The sequence below is a fragment of the Anomaloglossus baeobatrachus genome, chromosome 5 (genome assembly GCF_048569485.1).
Source record: "Anomaloglossus baeobatrachus isolate aAnoBae1 chromosome 5, aAnoBae1.hap1, whole genome shotgun sequence".
Lineage (NCBI taxonomy): Eukaryota > Metazoa > Chordata > Amphibia > Anura > Aromobatidae > Anomaloglossus > Anomaloglossus baeobatrachus.
The window spans coordinates 548,545,360-548,573,288 of record NC_134357.1 but is presented as its reverse complement, the minus strand read 5'-3'; the positions used below and the strand labels follow the sequence as shown (position 1 = coordinate 548,573,288).

The 27,929-nt window shown below is 48.2% G+C and overlaps 1 protein-coding gene across 1 annotated transcript in view; it reads right to left on the bottom strand.

Moving 5' to 3' along the window:
* Positions 1 to 8,915: 8,915 nt before the first annotated feature.
* LOC142312962 (uncharacterized) overlaps positions 8,916 to 27,929 on the bottom strand; it is a 126,069-nt gene continuing 107,055 nt past the window's right edge. Inside the window, exons 9-15 of the mRNA XM_075351950.1 lie at positions 27,636 to 27,773; positions 15,889 to 15,967; positions 15,580 to 15,759; positions 15,384 to 15,507; positions 15,203 to 15,300; positions 14,915 to 15,005; positions 8,916 to 10,631 (exon numbers count right to left, since the gene is read on the bottom strand). Coding sequence (XP_075208065.1) covers positions 9,283 to 10,631; positions 14,915 to 15,005; positions 15,203 to 15,300; positions 15,384 to 15,507; positions 15,580 to 15,759; positions 15,889 to 15,967; positions 27,636 to 27,773 — 2,059 coding nt within the window. The 3' untranslated portion in view covers positions 8,916 to 9,282. The remainder of the gene's footprint in view (positions 10,632 to 14,914; positions 15,006 to 15,202; positions 15,301 to 15,383; positions 15,508 to 15,579; positions 15,760 to 15,888; positions 15,968 to 27,635; positions 27,774 to 27,929) is intronic.

Below are 27,929 nucleotides of genomic sequence, written 5' to 3'. Positions count from 1 at the left end.
CGGTGCACGCCTCAGACATGCTGGGGGGGGGGCTTCCCAGACCAACACAAGCCTGGGGAGGGCGGTCACCTCCAGATCAGACTGCCCCACTGCACACTGATTGGAGCAATTGTGCGTCATAGCACAATCGCTCCAATCAGTGCTGCAGGGGCTGGGGGGTGCCATGTTTGAGCTCCAGCTATGATCTGCTGCAGCTGCTGCAGCACCTCATAGCGGGATCTCACAGTATCGCACTGGTTCAGGCATTGTTTTAGCCAAAACCAGTGCGATCGATGTGGTTGGCGGTTCAGATTTGAACAGCCAATCAGAATGATCGTCGATGGGGGGGTGGCGATGCCACTTCCCCCCTGGGGTCAAGCAAAGGTCTCCTGCTGTAAGAAACAGCAGGGGACATCATTTGAAAGCCGTTGCTATGGCCACGGCAATCAAATGAATTGTAGGCAGTAAAGTTACGTCCCTCATCGTTAAGTCACGTAAAAATAGAACGTAACTTTACTGCCCGCGGTCGTGAAGGGGTTAATAAGCACTCTGCAATGCACATACAGTATATGCACACACAATACTGCTGGATGGACATTACATGTACACTAAGCTCCACTACATATCCACATTTATATGTGTATACACTATATGGAAAAATATTGCAACCCTCGCCCCATCCCCCAAATACTTTTTGCTCATCAGTGTATACACATACATCTCTGCCACATATAAACATACACTGTAGATGTGGCGCCCCTGAGGCTTCAGTCGCTACAGAGGTACTGCATCTCAGCCAGAGGTGTGGTATTCCATCTTGGATATAGAGCAGGTCACAACCGGTTCACATAGAACCACGACACCCAGGCTCAGTAACACCTCATCAGACATGGAAAGGGTGTGATTATACCCAAAGCCAGGCTGGGGGGTGGAGTCGTAGGAGTCGCAACACAATACAACAAGTGGGAACACAGTGTGGAGAGAGAAAGAGGAGTGGAGGAGCTAAGACCCGCAGCCTGGAGCAGGTACCGCTCGGCCCGGGCACAGACAGAAAGGGTCCTAGAGACTACAGGAGCTAACCTTCCGTGGCCTTGTTCCACACACAATCTACAGGTGGAAGAACTAGGTTGCACCATGGGGATTGGTCCCTAGGCTGGAGGAGAATAACCCATGGGATCTGCTAGGAAAACCAACGGCTGAGGTTACTCCAAGCACCGCAGCCACACACCGCACACAAATTCGCTGGAAGGTGACCCAAAAGGACTAAGGGATAGAGCTTCACGACACCCCACAGGGTTCCCGGGCACTGATAAAGGGTTCAGTGAGCGAGGGCGCAAGGCAGGAGGGTGAAGCAAGCACAGAGATGACCAGGAAAGAGACACTTAAGAAAGGTGCCCCGGATTCGACCTCCAAACTACCCGGGATCGGCAAGATCCCAGCACAGTAAGGCCCCAGTACCCTGAAGGTGGTCACTGGCATATCCTGTTATCTGGAAACCTGCTACAGTGAGTAAAAACATTAAGTCTGCACCCCTGTGTCGCTCCATTATTCGCCTGCGCCCACCATCATAGACTACTACTACGGTACGACCCCCATCCACCCTAGGGCCTAGCTCTACCTGTGGGGAGCTGCACCATCTAAGCTGTGTCACCATCATGGGGAGCCCCATGTCACAGTGGTGGCACCTAACTTGCCGCATACCACAGGTGGCGTCACGAATAAACTGTCATCATTCCCTTCCTTTTTATTAAATGACACCGCCGGGGTCACGGAGCGGGGCCACGCCACCATGGCTCCCCAAGAGAAGAACCGCTGCCCCGTAACGAGTCACCCCACAGTCCCGGTGTAGGTGTGTCATATACATTACCCCATTTTGCAGTTCCTTTCAGGTCATGTGATTGATCCTATGACCTGAAAGACCCTGGAGACAGCCTCTGTGCAGATGCCTGTAGCTTCCTCTCTTACTCTGCACTGATCACATCCATCAGTGTGGGGCAGGAGGAGAGAGCAGGTCTCTCAGTGATTGGAAAGGACACTGTCTCAGTGTTCTCCATCATTACTCATTTATTAGCAAGATTTTTTTTCTTGTTTAAAGTGTGTCTTAGGCCTCTTTCATACACCAGTTTTTTGAGCTCCACGGAACAACTGAAGTAAGTCGCGCTATCAGCAGTGACGTTACTTAGGTTACCCGCGGCCACAGCTGGATTCTCTTTGCCAGGTACAAACTGCTACAATGGATCCGTTTTTTTCAACAGATTCGTCCGATCAGTTGTATTACAATCTCCAAAGCATCTGTCACATCAGTCACAAAATGGATTGTGACTGATGGAAAAAGACAGAAGTGTGAAAGCAGCCTTATAGTCCAAAAAATACACTAAGTTCAAAAGTAATTTCCATTTCTCATTTAACTATATGATGGTCGGGGGGCGTGGCCTGGATATGGAGGAATGAGGACACACTTCATCTCGGCTCCCTAACCTGCCCTGGATAACAGCCGACTATACAGCACCCCAGGTCTCTGGCCCTGGAATATGAGCCACAGAAAGAGAGGGAGATTGGTCAGGCATCAGTCCTCTGAGGCTGAGACAGCTAGCAGTGGCATTCAGCATTTTTTCCCCAGGGCCTCAGAAGCTTCCTCCAGACAAGCTCCACCAAATATGGCTGCCAGCCTTCACAGCCACGAGGCAGCATACAGCCTCGGTGAGGCTCCACAGACCCGCAGCAGGTCCACTGATTGCCACCTGTGGTCCCGCAGCGAGGGAATTTCCACCAGGGGATCCGCTCGGTCGGGAGACATAGTAGGAGGTTCAGGTATACCCCAGTCTCTGCCCTCCTTGGACACCCAGCACGGGAATGCAGCCCTTGGAGAAGGTATAAACCTATCAGCTCCAGTGATCCTCCTTCCCCCTTGCAGCGAGGATGAGATCAGTACCCCAGGAGGGGGCCTCAGAGATCCACAGCCCCAGCAGACATGTAACAGCCCCCTGGGGAGCCTTGATAATGGACCGGACACTGCACAGCCTTGGGACAAACAGCAAACACCAGCTCCTGCTACTGTTCCCCTCCTCCACCTTTCTCCTGGCTCTTTACTGTGTACTGCTATCCAGGCTCAAAGCAGTTTTACAGCGTCTACCCCACTTATCCTGGACTCAGAAGCACAAGGTACCAGTGGGGGATGGGAGGGTGAGAGTCTTGGGGAAATGATCCTGATAAATAGCCCTGCTGTGCTCCTCCCCCTCCAGTGCAAAGTCTCGGGAATCAGCAGCAGGGGGCAACCACTTACACCAGGCCTGCAGCCCTAGCAACCACAGCAAGCTGTACTGATGCTGATGATTCATGTGCCTCACCTGTCTTGACTTCCCAGGGATTGGAAGTCCTGTCCAAATTAAAAGACCTCTGAGCCCGCATCAATACCATCCCCTCTAGGGAAGACATGGACATGATTGTAGCAAGGCTTGACAAAGCGTACCGCACAGAACTCTCTACTTTACGCGCCAATGTACAGAAAATTGATAGCAAGATCCAGTCTCAAGCCAATAAAATACAATCCATCCAGAGTGACGTTTTCTCTCACCAGCAAAGTCTAGATACGCACGCTCAGCAAATACATTATCTCACAGAAGCATTAGATGATGCCGAGAATCGGGGCCGCCGCAATAACCTCAGAATCCGAGGCCTTCCTGAGGAGGTAGATTCCAGAGATCTCCCACGGGTTCTACATCGGGTGTTTAACAAAATTCTAGATGCTTCCCCTGCTAATGAGATAGAGCTGGATAGGGCTTCACAGAGCTTTGGGGCCCAGATCGTCTGACCCTAACCGTCCCCGGGACATCATTTGCAGGATCCATCACTACGTGCAAAAAGAGGCCATCCAGCAAAAGCTCAGAGACGGCACCTCAGCTCTCTTCCAAAAGGTCAAGCTCCAGATCCTGCCGGACCTATCCCGCCTCACCCTTCAGAGGAGACGAGCCCTAAGACCACTTCTGGATCTGCTTAGGGCACACAACCTCACTTACAGCTGGGAATTCCCGTTCCGCCTGCAGGTACGACATGACTGCCAAATGCATATTCTTCGTTCCCCTTGGGACATTGATTCCTTCACAGCAGCCCTCCGCATCCCACGGATTGAGATCATGGACTGGCCGGGCATCCGTCTGGAGCCCGAGGGAGGCCCGCCGCGACATCGTTCCAGAGACCGCCGTCAATGAGATAGATGAACTTTCGTCAAAAGAATCCCTGCTTCTCGGTTCCGTATAAATCTGGTTGTTTTCCTGAGTTATGGGGGGGGGGGAGGGGGGGTTCAATCTCAGGGACTTTTCATTTTACAGTTTTGCCAATTGAGGTTGTGGCGTTCTACATTTGCCTGATTTTCACTGATGTCGATTAACTTTTTCTTTAAGGCTGTATGCTCTGCTGGTGTGTGGAGACTCTTATGCAGTATGAGCCTGGGGAGTCCACCTTGAGGTCCCCCTGGCCCATAAACCTGGGGACCCAGATTCGAAGCTTGACAAGATGTCTTTCTCCTGATGCTCCCTTTCTCTATGCTTTCTCTCTCAATTCTGCTTCTGGGGCATGGCTAGTGGGCTTTCACTTCTGTATTGAACACCTTAATCCGGGGCAGCAAGGGGGGGCCCCTCTCCCCTTGGTAGAAAGCCTAGCACCCCACAGGGGTCCAACGTCTTTAGGACGTTTAACTTCTTTATCCCAGCTAGTGGACTGAGCCCATTAGTCCACATCTATTTAGTGTTCTACTCTATCTCTACCTCCTCGACCCTCCTCTCATTTAACCTCTAATCCTTCCTTCTTTCCCTTTGTTTGTTTCCTGCTCTCTCTTCCTCCTTTCAATCCTAGCTCCCTCCCCTTCCTCTCTCATCCCTCTTTTCTCCCTCCCACCCTCCTTGCCTCCCCCGTCCCTAGACTAAATACCTCATATCGTGGAGCAATGGCGCAGATCAATGTTGCCTCTTACAACACCAGGAGTCTCAACTCGCCTCGGAAGAGATCGCAAATTTTATTTGAAATGCACAAAAAACGGATCCACATACTTATGTAGCAGGAGACTCACTTCAAGGAAGGCCATCTCCCTACACTGAAGGACAGGAATTACACCTCCTGGATCCACAGCCCCAACCCGGCTTCCAGGTCTGGGGGGGTCTCTATTACCCTTCACAGGTCTTTGACCCACACGATTGTGGATTCCTTGGCCGACCCCAGAGGTAGGTTTCTTTTTCTGAAATTATGCATTGGCTCCACCGTATAAACAATTGCCAACTGGTATCTCCCCAACAGGGATCCCTCTCGGGCCTGCGCCTCTATTCTGTCCCGTCTGGCTGAATTTTCTGAGGGCATGTTAGTAGCTGGTGGAGACTTTAACCTCACACTGGACCCAAACATAGACACCTCGTCAGGGCGTCATTTTATACCACGCAGAAAACTTAAGGCCTTTAAACGTGACATTCAAAATATGCAGTTGATGGATGTATGGCGTGCCCTATACCCCACCACAAAAGATTACTCCTACTACTGCCCAGCCCATTCATCATATAGCCGCCTCGACATGATCCTCCTGAGCCAACATGTCCTGACGTGGCAGGTTGGAGCGTCTATTGGGAACCTTTCTCTCTCCGATCACGCCCCGGTCTTTGCTCACTTCACTCCTCCAAATAGCTCACAGCGCCCATGGACTTGGCGCCTCAATGAAAATTTGCTTAATGATCAATTGTGCTGTAGTGAAATACGGAGCCACATATCTGAATTCTTGGAAAATCATGCCAGCGACCCGACTCCTCTTCCGACACAATGGGAGGCGCTAAAGTGTGTAGTTCGAGGTTTACTAATTAAACATGGCTCTAGATTGAAGAAGGAGAGGTCTTTCCTTATCACAGAGCTCCTACAGCAGATTGCCTCTTTGGAAGCCGCACACAAGCAATCCCTTTCCGCCACGGTTTATGCGGACCTCACAAAGGCTAGGGAGGGACTGAGGGACCTTCTCGATCAAAGGTACAGGAGACAAAGGGCCAAGTTAAGTCGATATTTATATGAGCATTCAGACAAGTGTGGGAGAGCCTTGGCTCGTTTTATGCACCCCAGAAATGCTATTGGCCATGTTCCAAAAATCCAGACCAGGGGGGGGCCCCGACCCAAAATCCCATCCAAATTGCAAACCTGTTCCGTTCGTTCTATGATGACCTCTATAATTTGAAGGGGCAGTTTAGAGATATTCCCCACAATCTTTCCAGCATAAAGTTAACGAATATGTGCAGCAAACTGCACTCCCTCGGATCTCTGAAAGGGATGCGGTAGCCTTGGAAGAGGACTTTTCCACAGAAGAGATCCTCGCCATAATTAAAGCCTCCCCGAATGGTAAGAGTCCGGGTCCGGACGGATTTACCTCCAAATTTTATAAGATATTTGGTGACCAAATTGTCCCTTTCCTCACGAGGTTTTTTGTCTCTGTATCTGGAGACTCCCCCTTTGTCGCCCAGTCCCTAGAAGCACATATTAGTGTTCTACCCAAACCGGGGAAGGATCATTCATCTGTCTCTAACTACAGACCCATCTCCCTCATCAATGCTGACATCAAAATTTTTGCCAAGGCTCTCGCCAATAGACTGGCTCCACTTCTTCCCGGTATTATTCACACTGATCAGGTTGGCTTTGTATTGGGCCGTGAGGCCAGGGACAATACCAACAAAACCCTTATTCTTATGGCGTGGGCTAAGGCCAGAGGTCTCCCTACGTGCCTTCTCTCCATTGATGCAGCGAAGGCCTTTGATAGAGTCAGCTGGGAGTTTGTGATGGCCTCTCTGCGGCAGGTGGGACTGGGAGACAAATTCATTGAAAGGGTCTCTTCCCTTTATAGGAATCCCTCTACCAGGGTCAAAGTCAATGGGTTTCTCTCATCACCAATTGCAATACATAAATGGTACACGTCAGGGGTGCCCCCTTTCCCCCCTACTTTATGTCCTGGTTATGGAACACCTTGCCGTGGCCATCAGAAACAATTCCAGTATCCACGGGATAGGGGTGGGGGGTGGGGAATGCAAGGCAGCTTTTTACGCAGATGATCTACTTCTGTTCATCTCGCAGCCTCGCCTTTCCTTCCCCTCACTTATTCAAGAGTTTGAAAAATTCAGTCACCTCAGCAACTTTAAGGTCAATTACTCCAAATCCGAGGCATTAAACATATCTCTCCCTGATGCTGAGGTGGATCATATCAAGAAAAATTTCCCCTTCAAGTGGCAGGACTCCGCCATTACTTACTTAGGGATAACAGTCCCCATGGATCTCCCAAAACTATATCAGCTTAACTACCTTTCCCTTCTCAACAGGACAAGAAAGGATCTTACCTCATACAATAGTAAAAGACTGTCCTGGTTTGGACGAATAAATGTTATCAAAATGGACATTTTGCCTCGCTTTTTGTACTTGTTCCAGACAGTCCCCTTGGTTCTTCCTGCGGTATTTTTCTCCAGCCTGCAGTCAGTTATCGCGCGCTTCGTGTGGGGAGGTAAGCGCCCGAGGATAGGCTTCATTACCCTTTGCAGACTTGAAAGCCAGGGGGGGGGGCTGGATTGCCCAACTTTAAACTCTATCATAAAGCGGCTCTACTGATGCGATTACTAGATTGGCAATATCATGGGGCCACAAAGTAGTGGGTAAGCCTAGAAGAAATGGACCACAAGATCCCCTTGCGTTACCTCCCTTGGATTAGCTCGGGCTCCAGGGGCCAGCCTCTCTCCGAGGCTGATCTCTTGAGGGTGACATTGAGGATGTGGGATTTAGAAACCAAAAGGGGTCGTCTGTCCAGGGGGCACGGTCCCCTCTCCCCTATCTTTTCAAACCTAGATTTTGCCTCGGCAGTTGGGGCCCATGTTTTCCTGTGCCGGAGGAGGAGCGGGGACGTGCGCTTCTTTCATATACTTCAGCGATCCCCATTGCCCACATACGACTTGCTCTCTGCCTTGGGAGGGGCCATACCCTGGTTTGAATACTTCCAGATCAGGTCTTTCTTGACCGGATCAGGCCGGGAGGCACTCTATGCTGCCCCCCCCTCCTCGTTTGAAAAGCTCTTTCTTTTGGAAGAGGCTCCGGGACATACCCTGTCCCTTATCTATAACCTTTTGATCCAGAAGGGGGATGTGGATGAGCTCAAATTTGTGGGGGGATGGAGTAGAGACTTGGGCGTGACTATCCGGGTTGAGGAATGGAGGACTGCTTTTCTTTTCACTCATAAATTTTCTAGGGCTTGTTCGGTCCAGGAAAAGGGTTATAAAATTCTCACCCGCTGGTACCGCTGCCCTCATGCCCTACACGCAATCTTCCCTTCAGTGTCAGACAGATGTTGGCTGTGTAATCACGAGAGGGGGGATATGTTGCATATATGCTGGAGCTGTAGCCTCATTAAACCTTTTTGGAGTGGGGTCTTCTCGGCATACAATAGCATTAGTGGGGAGGCCCTCTCTGGTTGTCCACAAATCGCTCTCTTATCTATCCTACCGGGGCTGTTAAATCTCAGAAAATGGGACTATTGCGGTTTTGCCTAGCGGCTGCCCGAGCCGTGATCCCCAGACACTGGAGGTCCACCCGTACCCCCGCCTTGGATGAGTGGCTTGGGGAGATGGCCTCTCTTTACAGAATGGAGAGTCTCACTGCTGAAATTCAGGACGCTACTGAAAAATGTATTAAGATTTGGAGTCCCTGGGTCATTTTTTTTGGATTCTCCGGACTTCATGGTCCCTCTTTGGGGCGAGTTGAGACTCTACCTAGATTTTCCCTGCTAGTTATTCCCGGGCCTTTCTTGCCCTTCCCCATGATCCTTTTCCCTGTCATCATTCACTTTGTCTACTTCCCTCTTTCTTTCTCTCTTTATTTCTTTTCCTTCGACTGACCCTTATGTGCCTCTATGGTATGAATGGTAAATCTTTGCTGTTTATGGTATAGTTTATGGATTTTATACTTTTATAATGGTTCAAGACAGAATGATATAAATGTTCTTAAATGTTCTTTATTGTAACAAACTGTATATGGCTACAACCATGCAAAGCCTTTCATGTTTCATTGCATTCTTGTTTTTTTTTGTGTGTTGTCTCTCTTTGGGGGTTTGCCTTGGTCTGCAGCCCTGCTTATTGTATTCAACCTTAATTTTTCAATAAAAAAGAGATTAAACATAACTATATGATGGTCTGTAATATGGTTTTTGTACAATTTGTCAATGAAATATATAATATCTCCCCATGCGATTTATTCTTGATGGTAAACAAAATATGATTTTCAAATAATTCAGATTTCAAAATTTAGGTATTAGTATAGGTTAACCCCTGTGTGAATTCTCTGATGTTTAACAAGATATGATTTCTGTGCAAAACATTTCCCACATTCTGTACATGAAAAAGGTTTCTCCCCTGTGTGAGTTCTCTGGTGTCTAACAAAACATGATTTTTTGTTAAAATGTTTCCCACATTCTGAACATGAATATGGCTTCTCCCCTGTGTGAATTATCTGATGTTTAACAAGATTAGATTTCTGTGAAAAACATTTCTCACATTCTGAACATGAAAAAGGTTTCTCCCCTGTGTGAATTCTCTGGTGTGTAAAAAGACTTGATTTCTTTAGAAAACTTTTTCCACATTCTGAACATGAATATGGCTTCTCCCCTGTGTGAATTTTTTGGTGTGTATCAAGATTTGATTTCTGTACAAAACATATCCCACATTCTGAACATGAAAAAGGCTTCTCCCCTGTGTGAGATCTCTGGTGAGTAACAAAACACCATTTGTGTTTAAAATGTTTCCCACATTCTGAACATGAATATGGCATCTCCCCTGTGTGACGTCTCTTGTGTATAACGAGATTTGATTTCTGTGCAAAACATTTCCCACATTCTGAACATGAAAAAGGTTTCTCCCCTGTGTGAATTCTCTGGTGTGTAACAACACTTGATTTCTTTACAAAACATTTTCCACATTCTAAACATGAATATGGCTTCTCCCCTGTGTGAATTTTCTGGTGTGTATCAAGATGTGATTTCTGTACAAAACATAGCCCACATTCTGAACATGGAAAAGGCTTCTCCCCTGTGTGTGTTTTCTGGTGAATAACAAAAGACCATTTCTGTTTAAAATGTTTCCCACATTCTGAACATGAATATGGCTTCTCCCCTGTGTGACTTCTTTTGTGTGTAACAAGATTTGATTTCTGTGCAAAACATTTACCACATTCTGAACATGAGAACGGCTTCTCCCCAGAATGAATTTTCCCATGCCTAGCAAGAGCTAATTTCTGGCTAAAGCATCTCCCACACTTGATACAAGAAAATCTCTTCTTTTCCATGTGAATTTTTTTATGTTTAACAACAGATGTTTTGAGCGGTAAACTATTTCCATAATCTGAATGTGAAATTGACTTCTTTGCTTTAAGAGCAGTTAGTTTTTTATTTCCTTTTTTGTGTCTTCTATTTTTCATAGTAGTCTGTGACGAATCAGTAGACAAAACCTGTTTCATAGGATCAGTTGCGAGGTTTTTTCTGTGAAGGAATGATGGGATATCTGGTGTAATGGCTTTAACTTTAGCTGTATCCTGTCTGATCTCAAAATCATCTGATTTAAAAATTGAAGATATCGGTTGCCCCTCCGATTTTCTGTCACCATTATCTGTCAAGAATAATACCAATTATTATTTTTGAACAAAATATCCTTGAAATATATATTTTTGAACATATCTGCTTAAAATATCCGTAGAAATGGAAAGTTATGTAGCAAAATTAAATTATTCACTAAGGCAATGACCGTTAATTATATTAGAAGACCTCATAGGATGAATCAGTAGAGTGTGGTGTTCAAGTGTTTGTTCATTCTGCCTCCAAAATATTGGAATAAGGAGCCACGAAAATTATACCACTAAAAACTTCTACTCATCTTGCAAAAAACATGCCCCCAATCAGGTCCATTATCATTGGAGAATCAGGGGATTTCTGCATTATTAGCACTTAAATGCATAAAAAGCAACATGGCTTCCATAAACCAATCCAGCAAAATACGCTCTCCCAAAGTCAAATCTTCCCCTTGTTTCTGAGACTTGTAGTGTGCCCATACCACGTTAAGCATCCATGTATTTTGCATTGTTGTAGTGAGAAGAAGTCACTGAATTTAAAATGTGCGTTTCTCCTGGAGCATAATCTGGGCTCTATGTTTTGGGTATTAAAATGGCATAGTTGCCATAGTTGATATTTTCACTCGACAACATCTATTGCTTGCTAATTTCAGGAAAGTGAGGAGTCAAAAAAGTCATTACTCCTATAGATTAACTCAATGAGGATTACAATGTCAGGAAATGACTACCATGGATCTGCTAGGTTTAAGGGAACACCCAGAAAGTGCTGCAACACACAGGGAACACAATACAATGGTGAGCCCTGGTACAAGGGAGAGGGGTCACCAACTGCCACTAACCTGAGGATGAGTCTTGCACTCCCTTATGTCCCTATATGGGTCCTTCCCCACGTTGCCGATCAAGTGCCTAGGACCTCACTTGCCCTGAACTCACCCTGGCTACTGAGTAGGCCAGCGAGAGCATTAGTCTCACCATTTCAACAATACACTATGACAGAAGGGAGACAGACAAGGGGAAAATAGACACAAAATGAAAACAAAATGAAAACACTCCAAGCCCCTCCAATGCAGTTAAACACCACTGCTGCAATTGTCACAACACCTCAGCTTCTTCCAGAAACTGGCTCCTTCCAAAGTGGCCAGCATAAGAATGATGAGATTCTATTGCCGACGGCAGATGACAAGATATGACTAATTTGAAATAGTCACAAAAGAGCTGCCCCTGAGATTAAGGCTCCAAAGGACAGCCAGATAAGAAAGAGTCCTTAACTTCTACAGCAGATAGAGAAAGCAGATACATTTAAACACAACTTACAGACCTGCGTACAATAAGTGCTGTGAACTTCTGGTACCAAACTCGCCAGAGGTCTTCTCAAAGCGGGACACACTTGTGACAGTACCCCCCCCCCTTCTACGAGGTGCGTTTGGACCCTCAAGACCGGATTTGTCTGGATGAGATGAACACACCAATCAACTGGCGTTCACTTCTGATGCCGGTACCCATGTCCTTCCCTCCGGCCCATAACACCTCAAGTGTACCAAGTATTTTACAAAACCTCAAAAAAACAGAGAATCGATGATTCTTGACACCTGAAACGCAAAAATAATTGGAGGCAGCAGTAATGGTATAGGCTCCAGGGATGTGACAAATTTCTTGAGTAAGGGCCTATGAAAAACATTATTTATGTTAAGTGCTGGAGGTATCTTAAGCTGAAAGGCCACAAGGTTAATGACGGCAATCACTTTATATGGACCGATGAACCTAGGACCCAGTTTCAAAGATGGAACTTTTAACTTAATATTCCTAGTGGCCAACCATATGTAATCATTCCGGACCTGGCGATCGGCTTTTGTCAGCCATGCATTTATACCTATCTCTCATAACCCTCAGATTGTTCAGAACTCCATGTCATATAGAAGAGGGTGATAAGGAAAATCGTAAAGCAATGAAGTGTGCCATTTGACTGAACCTATCCACCGATACTAAGGTCACAGTTTTTCCAGTAGATGAAGGAAAGTGGGAGGGACGCAGATGGATGAGTATGTCGGATCTTAAAATGTGCACAGATAGCACAAGTCGACACAAAATCAACAATGTCCTTATGCAACCTTGGCCACCAAAACCGACAAGGTGGTCAAAGGTCACTTTACCACTAAGTGTCCTGCAAGGATCGAGTTAGAATGTTCCTTTAAAATTTTTGAGATACAACTGCAAAGGTACAAATAATTTCCCTGAGGGGCAAAAAGCGGGGCCGTTCCCCTGAACCTTCAACACCTCACACTCAAATTCAGAATGTACAGTCGAGACGACCACCCCTCCCATAAAATAAAGACAGTCATCCGAGCTACCTCCCCCAGGAAAACTCTGGGGCTTTGACATTTCTGACCCCAGGACGATAGGCAACCACAAAGTTAAACCTAGTAGAAAAAATAACACCTGACCAGTAAAGGTAAAGAGGAAACTACCAACCTGTGTGATCCAATTACTGTTGGCGTCCCAGTCCTTCCCACTGTTGCACCACTACAACCCCCACCATCATCCTGGGGCCCGCTTCACCTGTGGGGAGTGATCACACCCGAGCTGCACTACTACCAGCCTTAGCAAGGAACTCTGCATCGGCGGCTAATCCTTGGCCACATACCACAGGTGGCGTCACGACAAACTCTCTCCAAATACCGCGCTTCCCCACAGTTTACTGTACACCTCGGGGAAACGGAACCGGGAAAGGGCACCTGTGATAGCGCCTGACCCGACCCAAAACGGCCCGGCGCTACATAGATAATAACAAATCTACTGAAATGATCAAACTCAACAGTCCTCATCAGTAAATAATTAGTAACTAGTGGTGAAACATCTCTGGGGTAATTAGAGTATGTGGCTTGGTAGCTCTTGGTTATCTAAACTATTTTAGGGGTAATATTTTTTGTCAGATCGGTTTCTTGAAGAAATAGTTGACATTTAAAGAAAATTTTTTAAAATAGTGCAGAGCTGAGGGGGTCTTAAATTGAGATCTCTGGTAGTGATGGGCGAGAGTCGCAGATAACCAGGATCGGCAGACGTAACCGGAATGAAGAAAAAAAAATCTAAAAATCTGGTTCCGGCCCGCGATGGACCTCGAGTATTTGGCCAGACACTAGTCCCAATATAAGTCTATGGGGACTAGAATCTGGCAATTAAAAATGGTTTTAGAAGGGATAGAGAGATAGGCGCAAGCTTCATACTTACAGAGACTCCAATGCGGCTGTAACTGTTCTCGCGGCCACTCATTCACTTCCAGGGCTGCGCATTACCTTCATGTATATGCACTGCTTTCCCCGCCCATCAGTGTCTGTGATTAGTTGCAGTCAGGACACGCCCCCACCCTGAGTGGCAGCGTCTGAGTGCTTCCAATCACAGATGCTACGTGCGTCTATTCTGGTATAAAATAAAAAAAATATTTGGCGTAAGGTCTCCACACATTATGATACCCAGCAAAGATAAAGCATACGGCTACAGGATGCAGGCCATAGCGGTGCGCCTATCTTGGCTGTGTATCAAAATAAAAGGAATCGCATGCAGCGCTTTTTTTTTTTTAAAACATTTAAATAAATAATTAAAAAAAACAGATGTGTGGTTTCCCGATGGGCAGGGAAAGCAGTGCATATGAATCAAGGCTTATGCGCGGCCTCGTAAGTGAATGAGCAGCCGCTGGAGCAGTGTACAGCCGTGCTGGTGACTCAGTAAGTATAGCGCCGCTTGCTTTATTATTTTTTCTTTATTTTTCCTTTATTTTTTTATTACATGAGTGCTGGATCTTGATGAATACTCGGAGTTCCACGAGAATTCTGGGCCCAGGCCCGACACATTTGAAGCCGCGCAAGTCCGGATCTTTACAGTCCAAGTCCGCCCATCACTAATCTCCAGCATTTCATAGAGAGAACGAAACTTTTAATTATAGTCTACCAGAGAATTGCAGATTAACATAAGTGAGGTAGGCCAATCTCACTACAATCAACACATAATAAAAAAAAAAAATTGCCAGGGCTTGTTGTATGTCGTATCTACGCGGTCATTTGGTTTTGTAGATTTCAGATCTGGGCAGGTAAGGGTCACCATCTTCTAATTCCTGGGAGTAGGTGGATCATGCAAGTTGTAAGCTCTATAGCGGAAGGACTTTCAATGTCCAAAGCAATTTGCACAATTCTGGGTTCAAGAACATGTGGTTTTGCAAAAAAATGTTGATGACACAACTGTAATATGTCTGGACAGCACCAACGATAAAGCAGCCACAGCCGGTGACTGAGAAGAATCTGTGACTTCTCTGCATATAGTGGTCACAACTCACCTGGGCGGTTATCTGTGGGAATCTCCACTTTACTCCGCTCATCACCCCTCACATTTGTCTCTGTAGTATTAATATGGGTCAGATCTTCACTCTGAAACAAATATTGTGAAGGTCACAGACAGATGGAGAAGTCACATCTATGATCAGCTCTAATCCTGTCATCTCCACCGTTCTCATTACAGAAGTATAAAACATACAATACTGGTGGATAAAACAAGACTGAACACAAGACCTTCACAGCAGTCTACACATCATAGGGAGATTTCATGGCACCTTCTCTCCATCTACCTGATGATCCTGAGGAACATTGGGATCTTCTTGTTTACTGTCCTGTGGGAGAAGAGGACGGGGACTTCTCTCTGGTGTTGTCCTTTTACTGGATAAAACTGGTGGAAACACATACAGGGACTGAATTAATTCCTTACATACAGGTAATTATAGGCCGTGTGTATTTAGTCCTGTCTATTACCTGGTGATTTGAGGGGCTGGGGAACCTCAATCATGACGTCCTTGTACAGATCTTTGTGTCCTTCTAAATATTCCCACTCCTCCATGGAGAAATAGACGGTGACGTCGTGACACCTTATAGGAACCTGACACATACAATGATACCGTCACCCCCGATCCCTTCATAGCGTTACTGTATAATGTCCCAGCAGTGTCACCTCTCCAGTCAGCAGCTCAATCATCTTGTAGGTGAGTTCTAGGATCTTCTGGTCATTGATGTCCTCATGTATCGAGGGGTGAGGTGGAGACAGCGTGATTGGGCTCAGGGGTCTTCCCCATCGCTCAGACCCAGGGGCCTGACAGCGCTCACTAGAGGTCTTCTTCACGACTGTGTAATCCTGGTTATGGAGAGACACAGTAATAAATCTCACTACAGACATTTCCAGAGTCCTCACCTCTCCAGTTTTGTCCATCTGTTATTCCCATAGATAAGAATGATGTAATGTGACGTCATCAGAATCTCTCACCTCTCCAGTAAGCCGGAAGAGGATCTCTAGGGTGAGGTGTAATATCCTCTCCACCAGCTTGTCCCTGTCACTATCCATCCTTGAGAAATAAATCAGAAAAGGAGTCAAAGATAAGCAGATGAAAAATCAAAAAGAATCCGGTGTAATAACACAATTCCTGGAGATAATAAAGCGAAACTATCAGGAGAAATAACTTGTAGATATCGTATTCTCTCTTGTCTTGTATGGACTGGAATATAAGTTAAATTGCTGACTAAAAGCTCTAGCAACTTTTTGGCTATAGGAACTAAAAGTTCTTCGGGACAAACCAGGAAATACAGAGACTGTCAAGGACACAAGCAGCGATGGTATTTTCATTATGTTACTGTACAACATTCTGTTTGGTATCTTTTAAGGCTTCTATACACATTAGACTAAAGTTTGCTGAAACCTCTCATTTCAGGGTGATTTGAATTGGTCAAGTATATAACATATTTGAGGTTTTCAAGACAGATGATAAGATAAGAGAAGGATCGGACATGCTGAAATTCAGAAGCTGATTCGTTGTTCCCCCTGGAGATAATCCTCCATTAGAAGAGTCTGCCAACTACTGTCTCATAGAGACCACTGGAAATCCCAATGGTTGTGTGTATGTGCAGTCAGGTGAGATAGCCGTCAGATGAATAATTGTTAACAGTTATCTCCTATGTATGGGGCCGTTAGTATAAGGCTATGTGCGCACAGTGCGTTTTTGCGGCGTTTTTCGGGAGCGTTTTTGCTCAGAAAACTGCATGACTTTGCTTCCCCAGCAAAGTCTATGAGTTTTCATTTTTGCTGTCTGCACACAGCGTTTTTTTTAGCTGCGTTTTTGTGGTGCCCACAAAAACGCAGTAGGACAATTATTTTTGCCTTTTTCACTGTGTTTTCCACCCATTGAGTTCAATGAGATGTTCAAAAACGCAATGAAAAACGCAAATTGCAAATATAGCTGCGTTTTAGTGCGTTTCTATGACTAAAAACGCAGCTATAAACGCAAGGGGTGGGTAGTAAAGTGACATGTACAGGAAGAAGATTCCTTCTGTTGGTAAACACATAAGCGTGAATCTTCCTGGTACCGCCACCGCTGCTTCCACCTCCCGTCCGGCGCCATGTCCGCTCCCGTCCTGCGCCATGTCCGGGCGGGAGGTGGAAGCAGCTGCGAAATCAAAAGTGAATAGTAGAAAAAAAAATGTCATACTCACCTGTCTGCAGACTCCCAGTGCCATGTCCGCTCCCAGCTCCTCTTCCCGGTACCGCCACCCCTGCTCCGGCTGTGTGCAGGCTCCCGGGCATGTCCGATAGCTGCAGCACCTGGTGGTTATCACCTGATGGGCACCTGACGCATCAGCTGATCATAAGTCTCGCGGTGACGCCGGCTTTTTACCGCCTGGCCAGCTTAAACTATCAACTGATGCCATCAGGAGACTTCATCAACTGATTACCGGCAGCTTCTGGAGCGATCGGATGTCAGCACCGACGTGTGTATTTTTATTTTTTTTTGCACTGATTCATCAGCTGATTGTATAAACAGCTTTTATACAATCAGGTGATGTGATTCACATCCCTGAACCTGACACATCATCTGATCGGTATGGCTTCCAGCAAACCAATCAGATGATATTGGCTCCGGATTGGAAGGCGCGGGACCCTTGACCCATGATTACTGCGGAGGTGGGGGGGGGGTTCTTTATTTCAATAAAGATGGAGTCACTAATTGTGTTGTGTTTTATTTCTAATAAAAATATTTTTCTGTGTGTTGTGGTTTTTTTTATCCTTACTAGAAATTCATGGTGGCCATGTCTAATATTGGCGTGACACCATGAATTTCGGGCTTAGGGCAGCTGATAATATACAGCTAGCCCTAACCCCAACATTACCCTACGAGCCACCCGGCATCAGGGCAGCTGGAAGAGTTGAATACAGCGCCAGAAGATGGCGCTTCTATGAAAGTGGCATTTTCTGGGGTGGCTGCGGACTGTAATTTTCAGCGGGGGTGCCCAGAAAGCTTGGGCACTCTGCATTGCGGATTCCAATCCCCAGCTGCCTAGTTGTACCTGGCTGAACTAAAAAAATATGTCGATGCCCACGTCATTTTTTTTTTTTAATTATTTCATGAAATTCATGAAATAATTTAAAAAAAAAAAGGGCTTCCCTATATTTTTGGTTCCCAGCCGGGTACAAATAGGCAGCTGTGGGTTGGGGGCAGCCCGTAGCTGCCTGCTCTACCTGGCTAGCATACAAAAATATGTCGAAGCCCACGTCATTTTTTTTGGGCAAAAAACTCCTGCATACAGTTCTGGATGGAGTATGCTGAGCCTTGTAGTTCTGCAGCTGCTGTCTGCTCTCCTGCATACACTAGTGGATGGAGCATGCTGAGCCTCGTAGTTCTGCTCCCCCTGTCTACAGCATAGAGTCCTGGATGGAGTATGCTGAGTCTTGTAGTTCTGCAGCTGTCTGCTCTCCTGCATACACTAGTGGAGAATGAAGAACATATTGAAGAAGCAAATTACATCAGACCCTTTTTTTTCAACAATCTTTAATGGCATTGTTCACTCATAACAAAACGCATAAAAACGCAGTGAGCACAAACACAGCAAAAAACGCACCAAAACGTAGTAAAAATGCATGCGAATTTTGCCACTTTTTTCCCCATAGGTGCGTTTCAAAAAACGCACACAAACGCAGCGTCAAAAAAACCGCAGTGTGTGAACTTACCCTAACACTAACAGAGGGGATAATACTCTGTACTACAGTAGTGCAGTGCAACACCTGAGCAACAATAGGCTTGTATGTTATATGATCACACTAATGAGGATTTCTAAAAAATATAACAAGAGAGAGAGAGAAAAGAGGAGAGAGATCACCATACATCTACAGTATAGCACGTGCGGACCATCACAGATCCACATTTTCAGACTTGGGAAACTGATCAAGGAGGTTGATACTATGCGCTGGGTTCATCTGTATCAAAAATGGGGATAAGTTAGTCCCCTCCTCAATTTTGATACCCAACCAAAATTGGGGGCTGGTATTCTCAGGCTTGTGGTTATTGTTAGACATGAGGTTCGGGTTCGGAAACCAACTGCCAAAAAAACAAAGCTCAGGTTTGAAATTCGAGTGACTTACAAGTGCAAACCAGTGAAGCGAGCAGTGTTGTGCTTGGGTATGAGTGATGCTCAGCCCTGTGCAAGCCACTTGCAGTGTTTGAACGACACGCACATGGGGTACAAATAGCATGATTAGATGTAGTGTGCAAAATAAACCGCCCCACCCTGTTGACCACTTGGTGGGGGTTACAAACTGCCCAATTACAGACTTCCATTGAAGTTTGGATCAAGTCGGGTTCACTAACCAAACTTTTTAAGGTTCAGCTGCACCTGCCGAACCAAACTTATAAAGGTTCTGACTCGCCCACCCCAGGGCTATGGGACACCCGGTGCCGGGCCGGACTAGTCCGGTGGTAGTCAGTGGTGGCTGGGCCCGGCTCCGTGGCCCTGGTGGGTGTCAGTAGAATATGTGGCTTGATGAATAAAGTTTGTGTTTGTGACGCCACCTGTGGTCTGCGGCTATTAAGCCGCCGCTGCTGTGTGAGGCCTCTGGGGTGATGATATAGCAGCAATGGTGGTACTGCTCCCCACAGGTGGAGCGGAGCCCCGGGGACCCGGTTAGTGCTTGTGAAAGTCTATGGTGTTGTGTGGCTAACACGGTGCAGGGCCGAGAGGCAATGAAAGAACCAGGCACAAACAACAGTCTCTTTACCTTTTCCTCTTTTACTTTGGGAACAGTCCAGTCCTGGGAGACAGTTACAGGTGGTGATGGGGATCCGGTCGGCCTGGAAGTACTTGGGGTGATCTTTCTGGCCAGCTGAGTATGAGGCCTACTCCTGTGCTTTTCTTTATGATAGGACCCTCCTTCTCTGAGTCCAGCAATGGCCCTCTTTGCTGCTGGGACCGATGGTACGTCCCTTTCCCTCTGTAGCAGGCTGTGCAGGCCCTCTCTGGTGCTTCTCTGCTGGAGTCCACACCGGGCCCTGATGCTGCAGCTGTACCTTCGGGATGTTTATGGGCCAGGTGCTTGCAGCTCTCCTGCCCTTCGGATTCGGCTACCAGGGAGTATTTTAAGCCCTGGTGGCCACAGACTCCGATGTCCGAGTCTCTCCGCTGCCTCTCTGCTACTCCTGCTTCCCTGGGCCAAGCTACTCTAGCTCTAGGCCCCAGATCCACAGGACAGCACACTCTGCGTCTGCTCACTATCACTTCTCTCTACAGACTGAACCTACTTCCTCCCTCAGGTCAGACTTGAGGAAGGCTCCCTGGAATTCCAGGTTCAGAGCTCCCCCTGCTGGCCGGAGGGAGAACTGCGGTGGATGTTAAACTTGCTGGCCAATGGACCTCCCCATTATCTCCAGGCACAGCATTAACCCTTTGGAAGGGCAATGCTGTTGTGGTGACCAGGTCCTGGGGCACCACACTCCCCCTTAGTTAAATTCAGTACTCCCGGACTGTAGAAAACAAAACAAGACATACATGTTACAACCTTAAACAACTATAAGAGTCCAGTGTGGCTCCCTGCCGGGTGTCCATTACACTGCTCCATGGTGGACCCGCCGCGATAAAACCCCCAACGTAGGCTCTGGGCGTGCGTCAGAGCATTGATGACCCCACTTTATGCACGCCGGACGGGTTTTTCTTCAGGGGTGCTGAGCACACTGGTGCTAACTATGTACAGCTAGGTGTTGGCCACCCATAGTCCAGTGGCCCAATTGTCTATTTTCTCAATCAAAAAAGAAAAACATTTTGTACACAACATTACAGACATTTCACATAACTATTTACATTCTAATAAGTACTCTTTCTTTTTACTCTCTATACCTTGGAGGGGGCTGTCCCCAAGTGCTGCGTTGAGACCTGCGTAGCCCTGGTGTTTGTCCCTGACTACTTGGTGTGTCTTCTACCTCAGCACTACAGGTAGGCCTAACCCTGATCGGTAAGCGTGATGATTGCCTATGTGGTCTAAGAGTCGCCAAGGGTATGACAAGTTCACCACTGACAGGGGGTTGATTCTCCTGTTCCACTGCTGGCGTGTCATCTCGTGTTGGAGCGGATGGTTCTTTAGGTGGATCTGGAACCTCTTCTGTTTCTGGCTCGACCAACTGCGGGAACGTCAACACTGGTACCACTATGGCATTGTTTATTCGGGTCCAAGTTTTGGGGAATTTTCCAAGGATTGTGTGGATCATCTCTTCCTCTTTTTCTGGACTTTGGGGACTTTCTTGTACTTCTTCTACTTCTTTTTTGATTCTACACCGTTCGGGGCATGCTTTCAGGCGGTCTCGAGAAACTGCTTGATAGGTCTTGCCTTCATCTTTGCTTATGAGGCATACCTTACTATTGTCAAAGTTGGAGGGGATAATGGTGTAGGGTTCATTCTCCCACTGATCATCTAATTTATGCGCCCTCCGCTTTTTCTTGAGGACCTGTTCTCCAGGTGCTAAGGGAGTTGCTGGAGCTGTTTGATTGTAATGCTGCTCTTGTCTCGTTCTTGCTTGAGACAGGCTCCTTTCTACGCATTCCTGGACCTTGCGGTACTGCCGTTGTCGCTCTTTATCCCAATCTTCTATCTCCTGAACCGCTTCAGGTGACACAGTCCCCATCTCAAAGTCTACAGGTAACTTGCCAGGTCTTGCTCGCATCAGGTAAGCAGGGCTGCAGTTGGTCGAATTTACCGGGATATGGTTGTACAGGTGTACCAGATCTGGTAACTTCTCTGGCCATTGGTTTCTTTCTTCCAGAGGTAGAGTCTTGAGCATATCAATAACCACATGGTTCATCTTCTCGCACAATCCATTGGTTTGGGGGTGGTACGGTGTGGTTCTGATTTTCTTACAACCGTACATGTTACAGGACTCTTGGAACACTTCTGCCTCGAATGCAGGACCTTGATCAGTCAGTACCCTTTCAGGGTAACCGTGAGGTCGACAAAAGTATGCCTGAAATGCTCTAGCTGCTGTTCTGGCTGTCTGGTCCTTCACGGGCACTACTACCAGGAAACGAGAGTAATGGTCCACAATGGTGAGGGCGTACACATAGCCTGACCGGCTCGGTGTTAACTTCACGTGGTCCAGGGCCACCAACTCCAGGGGCTGCTTCGTGACAATTGGCTGTAGGGGAGACCTCTGGCTGGCATCATCTTTCCGCCTCAGGTTACATGGACCACAGTCTCGGCACCACTTCTCGACTGTCTTTCTCATGTGCACCCAGTAGAACCGATCACGGAGTAGGGTCTCCAACTTCTTCCACCCGAAGTGTCCTGCGTTATCATGATAAGCTGCTAGGACCATTGGAGCATCCCTCTGTGGGACCACTATCTGCCAGACGAGTTCATTCGTTCGCCAGTTGACATATCTCTTGCAGAGCTTGCCTTGGTATGTGAACAGTCGTCCCCTCTCCTTCCACAGCTGCTGGGCTTCTTCTGGAGCATCTGGGCCAAGATGGGTCTCAGCTTGTGCTAGCTTTTCTTTGACCAATCGCACGGCCGGGTCACCGTTCTGTGTCTCTTCCCAATTATGGTGTAGTAATGGGTTGACCGAGACCTCGTGCTGGCTCGAGCGCTTCACTCCTACAGCATGCTCACACTGGGAAACACCTTGGTGATGGAAAGCCGGTAACTCTATCTCTTCGAGTTCATCCAGGTCTTCTCCAGACTCGGGTAAGTGAGGCATTCTGGACAGCGCATCAGCATTGTTATTCTTCTTGCCAGCCCCGTACTTGACGGTAAAGTCAAAGTTAGACAGCCGGGCCATCCATCGCTGTTCCAACGCACCTAACTTGGCTGTTGCCAGATGTGTCAACGGATTGTTGTCCGTGAAGATGGTGAACTTGGCCGATGCCAGATAGTGCTTGAAGCGTTCAGTCACTGCCCAAACAATAGCGAGGAACTCCAGCTTGAAGGAACTGTAGTTTTCTGGATTCCTTTCTGTGGGCCGAAGCTTCCTACTGGTGTAAGCTATCACCCTCTCTCTGCCTCCCTGCACCTGGGACAGAACTGCTCCCAGTCCCACGTTGCTGGCGTCTGTATACAGTACAAACGGCTGGCTGTAGTCAGGGTAGGCCAGAATTTCTTCTCCCGTGAGAGCCCCTTTCAGCCGGACAAAGGATGTTTCTATTTGGCTGCTCCATTCAAATGGAGGGCTCTGCTTCTTAGCCTGCTTTGGCTGGCCCACCAGGAGATCTTGAAGGGGCGCTGCTATCTTTGTGAAACCATCAATGAACCTTCGGTAGTAGCCCACCAGCCCAAGGAACTGCCGCACCTCCTTTACCGTGGTGGGTCTTGGCCAGTCCTTGATTACGGTGACTTTCTCCGGATCAGGTGCCACACCTTCTGCGCTGACCACATGACCCAGGTACTGTACCTTTGGCTTCAAGAGGTGACATTTGGACGGCTTTATCTTCAGGCCATATTTCGACAAGGACTCAAACACTTCTGCTAAGTGCCTCAGGTGGTCTTCATAAGTCTTGGAGTAGACTATGACGTCATCCAGGTACAACAGCACGGTTTCAAAGTTGTGGTGGCCCAAGCAGCACTCCATCAACCTTTGGAATGTCCCTGGGGCGTTGCAGAGCCCGAATGGCATACAGTTGAACTCGCAGAGGCCCAGTGGTGTCGTGAATGCAGTCTTCTCCTTGTCCGCCTCTGCCACGGGAACCTGCCAATACCCACTGGTGAGATCCAAGGTGGAGAAATAGTTAGCTGACTTTAAGGCTGTTAGTGACTCCTCTATTCTGGGTAGTGGATAAGCATCTTTATGTGTAATGCGGTTAATTTGTCTGTAATCTACGCACATTCTCATTGTACCATCTTTTTTCTTTACGAGCACTAGTGGAGCTGCCCAGGGGCTACAACTATCTCTGATAACCCCAGCCTCCTTCATTTCCCGTAACATCTCTTTGGCACGCTGATACTGTGCGGGGGGTACAGGGCGGTATCTCTCTTTAATGGGATGATGATCACCCGTGGGGATTTGATGTTTAACCCCTTTCACCTGCCCAAAATCTAGGGGGTGTTTGCTGAAGACCCGCTCGTACTCCTGTACCACCCGGTAAACCCCATGCTTTTGGTGTGAGGGGGTGGAGTCGGTGCCCACATGTAATTTTTGGCACCAGTCTTCCAGCTGCCCCTTGGAGCCATTGTCTTTCGCCTGGTCGGACGGGATCAAGGGTTCCACTGCTTTGATGGTATTGTTGCTGACAGTGTACAGTTTTGCTACAGTGGCGTACCGGGGCAATTTGGCTTCCTCCTCCCCACAATTCAGGACACGGACGGGCACTCTCCCCTTGCGAACGTCTGCTACCCCTCTGGCTATCAGGACTCCAGGCCTACTGTCTGAATACACCAGTTCTACCAAGGCATGGTAATCCTGACCCTTGAGGCCTATTGCTGCCTGACACCATATCAACATTTCACTTCTTGGGGGTATTGCAATGGGGAGGGGGGGTCACTTACCCTCACACTGCCAATTTCTCCTCCGGCCAGCTCTATCTGCTGCCTCCTCATCAGGGCTCTGATCTCCCTCTGTAGGGCACGCTGCTGCCCGGAGCTGGCAGTCTCAGACGCCTGTTGCAACAAAATTATCACTTCGGCAATACAATTTTCTATCACATTTGTACCAATGGTTAGCAGTGGGTCAGATTCTTTGCGATCAATATCTACAATTATCATCCCCTGACATGGCAATTCTACCCGCCCCACTTTAATGGTTACTTCTTAATACCCAATTTGAGGTAAGGGCTGACCATTACTGGCCACAATTGTTAAATCATCATCTGGGCCATGGTCAATGTCTGAATCAGCCCAATATCTTTTGTACAGTTTATAAGGGATGGTTGTTACCTGGGACCCCGTATCCAGGAGGGCATTCAAAGGGATCCCATCCAGCACAATAGGAAGGACCGGTCGTCCTCCCACATACTTGCTGCGGCTGGGGGTTGAGCCGGGCTTCCTTACACCTGGGGGTTGGCTCCTGGCCCCAGGCTCGGCCCATTTAAAGGACAGTGTCGTGCAATGTGGCCCGCCTGGCTGCAGCGGCGGCAGATCGGTTGTCCCGTTGAATCATACCGGTCTGTATCTTTTCCTCGGGTCGGCGGAATCCTCCTCTGTCGCATCCATGGGACATCATCTGGGCTGGAGGCCAACTCGATTCTTGCAGGCGATGGGGTCACTTGTAGAGACTGAATGGTCTTGGCAAGGGCAGCTACAGTCTTGGTCAGCTCCTGGACCTGCTGTCTGAGCTCTGTTGTGGGGTCCTGATCCAGGGACTGCGTCTCAGCCCCTGCAGCGGCTCGTGTTGCAGGCACCACCCCGGGGTACGTGATAGCAAGAGGCCGGAGGGGTACTGGGTCATTCGGTCTAGATTCTCTCAGTACCCGGATGGCCTGGTCCTTAAACTTTGCAAAGTCCAAAGCAGGGTTCTGCAGGACCATGATACGCAGCTGGGTCCTGTGGGCATCTGACAGGAGCCCCTCTATGAACTGCTCAGGTAGGAGTTGGTCTTCTTCACGTACACTCTCTGGGTCCACCTGTTTAACTGCTTTCAGGGCCTCCTGCAAGTTTAAGGCATAGTCCCGTATGCTGTCTGTGGCCCGTTGTTTGCACCCAAAGAATCTCATCTTTATTTCTGCTGCGGTGCGGGTGTCAAAAGTACTCTTTAACTTGGCCAGTATCTGGGTTGCTGTCCCTTTATCTGTATCAGGCCAGGACTTCACTTCACGCTGGGCCGCACCGCCGGCTAGCTGCCCCATTAATATGCCCACCTTCTGGCTCTCAGTCAGCGGATACACCCAGAACAAGCTGTGCACACTTTCTCTGAAGTCGCTCAAGGTATGGGACTCCCCGGAGTACTGCGGCAGCCATTCCGCTCCCGGGATGTACGGCATTGTGATCGGCATTACCGGCGCTACAGCGGGGGCTGGGGCGACGGCGACTGGGATTGCTTCGGCTGGTGCCGCGGCGTCTCGGGCTATGGCAGCCACCTGCCCTTCCTCCGGGTCAGACATCTTCCTCCCCCTTAGTGAACCTTACCAGGCTCCGTTCACTTTTCAAATTCCCTTCTGGGTCGCGCGGGGTTAACAGCGCTCTGCTCTGATGGCGCGCTCCCTTCGCGCTCTTTGTCAGGCACACCCCCCCTTCTTCCTGCGCTCGGCGAGGCTAATGGCGGCGGCAGTTTGCAAACAGTAACACAGTCTTTTAAGCACAGTTTCTGCAGGCGCACAGTACCCGGTGGGACTGGGCACGAAATCCTGTTCGTGACGCCAAAGTTGACTCGCCCACCCCAGGGCTATGGGACACCCGGTGCCGGGCCGGACTAGTCCGGTGGTAGTCAGTGGTGGCTGGGCCCGGCTCCGTGGCCCTGGTGGGTGTCAGTAGAATATGTGGCATGATGAATAAAGTTTGTGTTCGTGACGCCACCTGTGGTCTGCGGCTATTAAGCCGCCGCTGCTGTGTGAGGCCTCCGGGGTGATGATATAGCAGCAATGGTGGTACTGCTCCCCACAGGTGGAGCGGAGCCCCGGGGACACTGTTAGTGCTCGTGAAAGTCTATGGTGTTGTGTGGCTAACACGGTGCAGGGCCGACAGTCAATGAAAGAACCAGGCACAAACAACAGTCTCTTTACTTTTTCCTCTTTTACTTTGGGAACAGTCCAGTCCTGGGAGACCGTTACAGGTGGTGATGGGGATCCGGTCGGCCTGGAAGTACTTGGGGTGATCTTTCTGGCCAGCTGAGTATGAGGCCTACTCCTGTGCTTTTCTTTGTTATGATAGGACCCTGCTTCTCTGAATCCAGCAATGGCCCTCTTTGCTGCTGGGACCGATGGTACGTCCCTTTCCCTCTGTAGCAGGCTGCGCAGGCCCTCTCTGGTGCTTCTCTGCTGGAGTCCACACCGGGCCCTGATGCTGCAGCTGTACCTTCGGGATGTTTATGGGCCAGGTGCTTGCAGCTCTCCTGCCCTTCGGATTCGGCTACCAGGGAGTATTTTAAGCCCTGGTGGCCACAGACTCCGATGTCCGAGTCTCTCCGCTGCCTCTCTGCTACTCCTGCTTCCCTGGGCCAAGCTACTCTAGCTCTAGGCCCCAGATCCACAGGACAGCACACTCTGCGTCTGCTCACTATCACTTCTCTCTACAGACTGAACCTACTTCCTCCCTCAGGTCAGACTTGAGGAAGGCTCCCTGGAATTCCAGGTTCAGAGCTCCCCCTGCTGGCCGGAGGGAGAACTGCGGTGGATGTTAAACTTGCTGGCCAATGGACCTCCCCATTATCTCCAGGCACAGCATTAACCCTTTGGAAGGGCAATGCTGTTGTGGCGACCAGGTCCTGGGGCGCCACAGTTCCCTCATCTCTAGTTATTGGGTCCTCCCTAGCCTAAAAATAGAAGCCCACAGCCGCCCCAGAGGATGCTTACCTGGCACATCACGATTTACTCTTGAGCAAAAATTATCGAAATGACGCCTGTACACACCTATTTAATGGAAGTCTACAAACACAGAGGGTACCAGTGTTATGGAAAACTTCCTGTCTGGTTCCGGTACCCAAGACTACTTCTCCTGCAACCCTAAATGACTATCGCAGTGTAGCCTTAACATCTCATGCTATGAAGGCCTTGGAAAGATTAGTGCTTGCTCACTTGAGTCCGAGGGTGAGGGCTTTTAGTGATCCCCTACAGTTTGCTTACCGGCATAGATTGGGGGTGGACGATGCTATTCTTTCTCTGTTACATACTGTACATTCATTTTTGGAGAATGACTGAGCCACTGTGCGAGCGATGTTCTTCGATTTCTCGAGTGCATTTAACACCCTGCAGTCACTTGTACTACACAAAAAGATGACTGATATGAAGGTAGAGGAGGGGATGAGAAATTGGATAACTGACTACCTATCAGATCGGCCACAGTTTGTACAGATGGGAGCAGTTGTGTCTAGCAGATTATTGAGCAGTGTAGGTGCCCTTCAAGGAACGGTGCTAGCG